Consider the following 8,111-nt stretch of genomic DNA (forward strand, 5'->3'; position numbering starts at 1 on the left):
TACTTCCTCTTTTGGTTTGACATTCTTTCTTCCCGTCACAAGCATCAGTGGCTCTAGGAAATCTTTAATTGATGGCACAATCTCCTTCTATAAAATGGGACGTCAGATTAAGTGACTAGGATGTAACTAGATCATTAATTTATCTTCTAAAGTGACTAAATTTATAAAATAATATCTAGATGTTTTTTGACAATTCTGTTCTAAATTATCCATTTTATGTTTTTCACAGTGAAATGGGGAAAAATAAGACAATGGTTACAGAGTTCATCCTACTGGGATTTTGTCTGGGCCCAAGGATTCAGATGCTTCTCTTTGGGCTCTTCTCCCTGTTCTACGCCTTCACTCTGCTGGGGAACGGGGTCATCCTGGGGCTCATCTCACTGGACTCCAGGCTGCACACCCCCATGTACTTCTTCCTCTCATACCTGGCCAACGTCGACATAGCCTATGCCTGCAACACAGTGCCCCAGATGCTGGTGAACCTCCTGAATCCAGGCAAGCCCATCTCCTTTGCTGGCTGCATGACACAGACCTTTCTCTTTTTGACGTTTGCTGTCACTGAATGTTTTCTCTTGGCGATGATGTCCTATGATCGGTATGTGGCCATCAGCCACCCCCTCCGATATTCTATCATCGTGAGCTGGAGAGTCTGCATCACCCTTGTGTTGACTTCCTGGGCATGTGGCTCCCTCATGGCCATGATCCATGTGAGCCTCATGCTGAGGCTGCCCTTCTGTGGGCCTCGTGAAATCAACCACTTTTTCTGTGAAATCTTGTCTGTCCTCAAGTTGGCCTGTGCTGACACTAGGTTCAACTTAGTTGTCATTTTTGTTGCTTCTGTGTTTGTCTTAGTCGGGCCCCTCTGCTCAGTGCTGGTGTCCTACACGCGCATCCTGTTTGCCATCCTCAGGATCAAGTCTGGGGAGGGCCGCAGAAAGGCCTTCTCCACCTGCTCCTCCCACCTCTGTGTGGTCGGGCTCTTCTTTGGCAGCGCCATCGTCACGTACATGGCCCCCAAATCCCGCCATCCTGAGGAGCAGCAGAAGATCCTTTTCCTGTTTTACAGTTTCTTCAACCCTATGCTGAACCCACTGATCTACAGCCTGAGGAACGCAGAGGTCAAGGGTGCCCTGAGGAGAGCACTGTGCAAGGAAAGTCATTCCCAATTGGAATGACATTTGAATCAGCAGACTCAGTAGTCCACTGGAGCCTTGGGTACTGAATACCACCTAAGCTCATTACTCTCTTTATATCTGAGACTGAATGATCCAAGAGACTCTGTAAAGCCCTCCTTTTTCCTCCCCAGAAAATATTTAGGTTTTGCTGTATTCATACATTTAATTCTATCAAACATTTATTTTTTTCATTTAACTGCTTAGTGAGTTGAGAATATCTAGGGGAAAAAAATTATTTCATCCACTGCTATGTATTCCAAAAAGCTAAAATAGCCACTGTCCCTCTGACTGCATCAGGTGTGCTCAGTAATAGCAGAACAGCAGGTGTTACCAGATGTAGCCACATTGTTAACAATTTTTTTAAATAGTGCAGCCACTGGCAGAGACCCAGAGCCCATTGATAACCTTTGTCCATTTTCACCTTACATTTGGATATTTCCCTTCAATTGTACTTCCTCTTACAAATAGTAAATATATCTAAATGCCTACTCAAGCTTGGGTAAAATTGGTATCACTGATTAAATCCTGTAGTCTGTCTTACAATTTCTGTGGTAAGAAAGTGAGTCCACACGCATGCAGCTGGCATCCTAAGGAATCACCCAGCAAAATCCAGTTTCCAATCTGCCCTGGGCTTTTGATAGCCACTTGTTTCTCAACTCTTCTCACCTTCTCAAGAAGAGAATCTGTGATTCTCTCTGAATAAACACACACTCCTCACTCAGGGGGAGTTAGCAAGTGCTACAACCCACCTTCAATTGCCAGGTATGGATGGAAAGCCCCAAGCAGAGGCCACTAATGGAATAAAAAGGGTTTTTAATAATGATAATAGGTAATACTACTATTAAGTACTTCTTCTATGCCATCCACTGCACATTGATAGCTACTTTGCAGAAATCACCTCATTTTATCATCATAACAAATCTATTTCCCCTTAACATTCCATTTTATAGATGCAAACATTAATGAATGGCAAATGCTAGACTCATACCCCAACAATCTGACTCCCAAGCCTTCTCTACTTAACACAACAATGTAGTGCATCATTATCAATGTTATCAAGTTAACAATAAGGCTAACCTATCCCAACACAGTTATTTTAGGTGAATGTGGGTTTCTTCTCAGTCTAATATGAGCCATGATGAGGCCAGGAGAGCCAGAGATCATTTACAGAAGACATCTTGTCCTGATCAGTGAGTCCTATGGGCGTGGTCACAAGGGAGGTGAAGAGTTTTAGAGGAGCACAGAGCACAGAGAGGGTAGGAATGGAGGGTGTTCTCATCAAGGTCAGAGGTTTAGTTCAGAACTGAGCATGATGGGAAGACCCAGAACCAAGACATCTCTAGTTTCATACACACCATTCATGTTCATGTGCACACGTGTGCATGTGCCCACACATATTTATTGAGTGCTTACTATGGTGAGACATTGTTCTAAGCACCTTACAAGTATTACCTTTTTAAATCCCCATGATAACCTTATTAGATATGGGCTATTATTAACTACTTTTTAGGTGAGAAAACAGAGGCCCTGTGATCACAACCACTATATAAAAATCAAAGAGATTGTGATGTTCCGGAAGAAGAAGGAGAAGGAAGAGAAGGAGGAGAGAGTAAGAAACTTTCGACCTCTAGCCAAAGGTAGGCACTGGGCTCCAGATAGAAAAAGTACTTACATTTGCTAAAGAATGCAGCTTGACCTTATGCTGGTGTGAAAATGAGGGTGAGGGAGCAAGAAAGGATTGTGACTCCACTCAGGGATGGAGAAGGAGCCTCTCCACTGGCAGGACCGTGAAACAGAAAACAATGAAAGAAAGAGGTTGACAACGCGGATTTAAAGTGATGGTTCACCAATTGAAGAGCATTTGAAAGAGTTCTTGTGATTTATCCAAACTGGATATAATTCATAATTCCAATATTTCCTTACGCAGTCTTTAAATGATGTTTAGTTTTATGGAAGATAAACTGCAATGCAGTTGCATGCTGCATTGCAACATTTGGTGGGATACAGTCCAGCAGCAGGAAAAAGTGTGAAGAGCTGTAATTCTAGGGGTTGGTCTCAAGGGAAAAAAGCTCCCCCGGTACAAGACAGAACAGCAAAAAAGCATGAGGTACAGAAACCATGCCCAGGGACCCACCTGTGTGGACCCTTGACTCTGTGTACAGCACTCTCCAAGGACTGGCCTAAGCGTCCAGGAAGCCCAACCGGCTGCCCCGACCTTAACCACATGTGATTTGTAGCTAGAGACCTGGGATCTAGTTTCAGGTTGATCATTTGCTGGCTGTGCTCTTTCCAGGGAAGTCCGTTATACCGCCTGAGCCTCAGTCCCTCATCTGCACGTTATGCACAGTGAGAGCTGCCTAGCTGCCCCACAGGACGGCTGGAAGGCTCAAACAAGAGAGATGCAAATGGACATATTTTGAAGACTTCAAGTGCTAGGCAAACATAAGATATTACTATTATTATTAACATTACGTCAGAAATTATTCTAATACTTCCGAGGTTGCCAAACTTTTGAGTCTGGTACCAAGGCTATCCTTTAGTCAGGAAGAGCACTGGGGCTGATAGGTCACCAAACCTTTGCCTTCATGGATTCCACATGCCCCCTTTAGCAGCACAGGAGGCCACTCAGCTTTGCAGGGAACAGCCGTACCAGGAGTCCAAACTGCAGCCCAGACTCAGGGACCCTTTTGTGTCAGTTGGCAAAGGACCTAGGGGGAAGCTCTCTTCCTTTGAACCTGTTCCTAGCCCACCCACCAAGGTAACATGGGAGACCTTTCTTAAGGCAAAGGAATTCAGATTTTGTTTTTGATCTCCAACATTTTATAATCTTAAACCTGGGTTTTATTATACATTTCTCAAATATGTATTATCTCTCCACAAGGGGAAGGACAAGAATTGGTTCATCTCTTCATCCCCAACACCTTAAATTCCTAACAGGTAGTGAGCGCACACCAAATACTTGGTAAATAAATAAAGGCCACTTTAACTATCTGATTGTCTCATTTCCAAATTTTCACTGTTGAGCTATCTTCTGATTTCTAACCTTTTTAAAATCTCTCTAACTGTGGGTTATAGTATAGTAGAAATTTAATTGTATTTAATAATTATTGGGCACTTACCATGTGGCAGACACTATATAAAATGTTTTAATATAGACTTCACATTAAATCGGTGGAGTGGGTATTATTACTATCCTTATATAATGATCAGGAAAATGAAGTTTAGAGAAGTTAATTAATTTACCCAAAGTCACAAAATTATTCACTGGTACAAACATAATTCAAGACCAGGCAGACTGGCTTTAAATTAACTCAGAACCACTCTGTTGGAGGATCTACTGATATTCATAACCTAAACGGCGGCATCAGGACTGTTCATAGTATACACTCAATAAACTTTGATTGAATGAACAAACAAATAGTCATTGTGTCCAAATTTCTACCCACAATTTATGGGCCAGGATATGTTACTGTGGGAGATCAAGATTTGGCCACCCTGGCATACGTCTCTTTACCTTGATTGTTTTCTCTGCCGGACATTTGACCTCCCCCACAAACTGCCTAAAGAATTTGACATAGAAGACCAGGTTCCAGGAAGGAGTTACTATCTGACGGCTGTAATATAATGTAAAATAGATGTTACAATAGGAAAGGCACCAACGGGCCCCTCTCATCAAAAATTCTGTCTCTTCCCAGCCACATTCTCTAGGTGGCCCTGCCAGGAGTTGCCAGACAAACATTTACATTTATAAGGGAAATCTCCATTTGTAAAGGTATCTCTCTCTCTGTATTGGGAAGAGGGGGGATGACCTCATTTCTAGAAACTTATCAATGTGGAAGTTGAGGCCTTAAATCTGCATAATAACCTTACTCTTGTTTACTGGTTTTCTGGTAATCTCCTGTAACTGACTCCCCCCACCCCCAACATCCTCCTTTGTCTTGGCTGAAGATGGCATTTAAGATGAGAATCTCTGGGGGCTGGCCCGGTGGCGCAAGCGGTTAAGTGCACACGCTCTGCTGCAGCGGTCCAGGGATCGCCGGTTCGGATCCCGGGCATGCACCAACACACTGCTTGGCAAGCCATGCTTGCCAAGGCGTCCCATATAAAGTGGAGGAAGATGGGCACGGATGTTAGCCCAGGGCCAGTCTTCCTCAGCAAAAAAAAAAAGAGGAGGATTGGCAGATATTAGCACAGGGCTGATCTCACAAAAAATAAAAAATAAAAAAAAGATGAGAATCTCTGCTATTGTGTTGAGAAACTCAGTTTCCCTGGTTCCTCCCATGTATATATGTTATTAAACTTGGTATTATTTTCTCCTGCTAACCTGTCTTTTTTATTATTTGGCCATGCATAAGAACCTAAAGGGAAAGGGTGGAAGGGGATTCTCCCTCTTCCCTGACATTACCCTTCATTCATTTAAATTAGATATCCTATTGACCATTAGATTTATCCAATTCTTGCTTTAAGTATACTCTTATGTGATGGATATTAATAGTCAAGAACATATTATTTCTTGATCACAGAGAAGATAGGAAAGAAATTAGGGTAGAAATATAGCTCCTAATATAAAAAATGCTGGGAATGTTTATTCATTTCTGTCATAGGGAGCAGTGTTCATTGGCTTCTCAAAGGAGAGTGCCAAATTACTGAGCCTGTGATTCTGGAAGGCCAGGATGGTGCAGATGCCAGATGGGAAGCTACGTCAAGGTGTTGCCTTTGAAAACTGGCAAGGGGTGGAGACAATTACGGGCAGTAACTACTGGAAACGATAGGGATGGGGATCTGTGTGTGGCAGCTCATTCACTTGCCACCTGAAACTGGCACCTGTGGCATCCTTGGCATGTTGGACCAGGGATTGCCAACCACCGACCTGTAGGATTGCCATTCACTGTTGCTGTGAGTGTAGAGTGTCATTGTTAAATATGGGTTGTTGAGAGGAGACAAAAATGGAAGGAGAGTTGGAATGCCGTCCCACTGGGTGAAAACTCATCTATGTTTTCCCAATCAGCTGGGAAGGGAAGTGTCTTATACTCCCGGCTTTCTTGACAAACTTTCAATAGCATTGGCTCATTTTGATCTTTTAACCTGTGTTTCTCTGTTTGTTTTTAATTTTTGAAATCATGTTGGGCCAAAAGAAGAGGTGGATCCTTGAGCAAAGTATGATTCAGTCAACCAAGTGCTGGCTCAGAGTTAGGATGTCTGGGTCCTTATCCCAATTCCCCCACTAATTCACTGTGTGACCTTAGAAAAGTAACTTAACTCCTCTAGCCTTCAGTTTCCTCATGGATAAAATGAAAAGTTGAACTAGACAATCTTCAAAGTTCTTTCATATTTTCTAATTTTCTGTCTCTCTGTTGGTTTCCTCAGATTTCATTAGAATTTGGATTTTCACTTTTTCAAAAAATATAGAATAAATTCCATGCAGAAAAAATGAAATGGACTCTTAAAGATAATTGAATATCTTTGGCCTTAAACACAGTAGGAACTCAAGAGTAAGTGCTGAATTAATAACTGAGTTGAATATTTCAGTGCTCTGGTAAATGAGAATTGCATAAGGTTGGCTGAAACATGAGGTGAAATGCCTACTCTAAGAAAAAGGAGTTTTATTAGCCTTCTTGGATCTTATTAAGAGTAACTTTCATTGGGAAAGGATGTAGGACCTGGAATAAAACTTAAATGTCTAATTCTGTATCTCTATTGCCCACATTATAAATAATAATTTTAATAGCTTGTATTTATTGAATGTTTATTAAGAGTTAGGCATTGTGCTAAGATACAGGAATTATTATCTTGTCTAAATTTCATAACAATTCTATGAGTTTAGTACTTTTATTACACTTATTTTAGAAAAGGAAACAGAGGCACAGAGATGGTAAGAACTTTCCTACAGTTATAAGCAAGTGTGTGACACAACCTGGGCTCTCATCCAGCTCAGCCCGACTCTGGAGACCACACCCATGACCACTCAATGTACTGCCTCCTTGTAGCCTGGGCTTCAGGAATCTTTTCTGTCTACAGTTAAGTGAGGCTCAAGAAAATCAACATGAATATTCTGAAAGTCCATTTTAAGAAAAAGATAAAAATGTAACCAACAGGGTTTTCAATACATATGTGTAAAAAACAAAATAGTAACATACAGATCAGTTTTTTAATTGGGCAAAAACTACCAAGGTGTAAGCAGAGATAAATGAACCATGCACAGTAGAACAGGTGAAAAATACTAATGAATATGATAAGAGGTGTACAGCCTCTCTAGGAATTAGAGAAATAAACTTGAAAGCATGAGATACCGTTTTTTGCCCATCAGATGGACAAGACACTTTCTAGTATTGCTGAGCATGTGGGCAAATGGATATTTCCCCCATAGTCTTGGTGGAAACACAAATTGATTTGGTGGTTATTTGGGAATATATCTTTAAAAATAAAAATTTGCACAACTTTTGATGCAGCAATTCCAATTCTGGGAACATAGCCAAAGAAATATTCACATATATGTGTGTCAAATATATACATATAAATGTATTTTAAATTGAAGCATTATTTGTAATAGCAAAATGTCACAAACAACCTAATATTCTTCGATAGCAAAGTTGTTAAATAAAACATTATAAATCTATAATATGGAATATTATGCAACTATTAAAATAAACAAGTTTTATCTCTATAATGTCCAGGGAAGATGCTCATAAAAGAAGTTATATTGATATACTACTTTCTCATTCACGTAGAGGAAAACCTATCTGTGTGTGTGTGTGTGTGTGTGTATGTATACAGACATATAGTAAGGCACAGGAAAATATTCAAAATGATAAACATTAAAGGGTTAAAGAAGATGACTCTCAAAATGGAAAATGTACAACGGAAAATCATTAGAAAATTTTAAAGTAAACAAGCGTTGGTATTGTAATTTAAAAAAAGGAAAAGAAACAGTTAATT

General features: G+C 40.7%; 1 protein-coding gene across 1 annotated transcript; it reads left to right on the forward strand.

Moving 5' to 3' along the window:
- The first annotated feature begins 233 nt into the window (after nucleotides 1–233).
- Nucleotides 234–1,175, forward strand: LOC131422608 (olfactory receptor 2A1/2A42-like). Its single transcript, XM_058569966.1, has one exon. It carries the CDS (start codon nucleotides 234–236, stop codon nucleotides 1,173–1,175), a length of 942 nt encoding a protein of 313 aa, XP_058425949.1.
- Nucleotides 1,176–8,111: the final 6,936 nt, after the last annotated feature.

This window comes from Diceros bicornis, chromosome 3 (genome assembly GCF_020826845.1).
Source record: "Diceros bicornis minor isolate mBicDic1 chromosome 3, mDicBic1.mat.cur, whole genome shotgun sequence".
Lineage (NCBI taxonomy): Eukaryota > Metazoa > Chordata > Mammalia > Perissodactyla > Rhinocerotidae > Diceros > Diceros bicornis.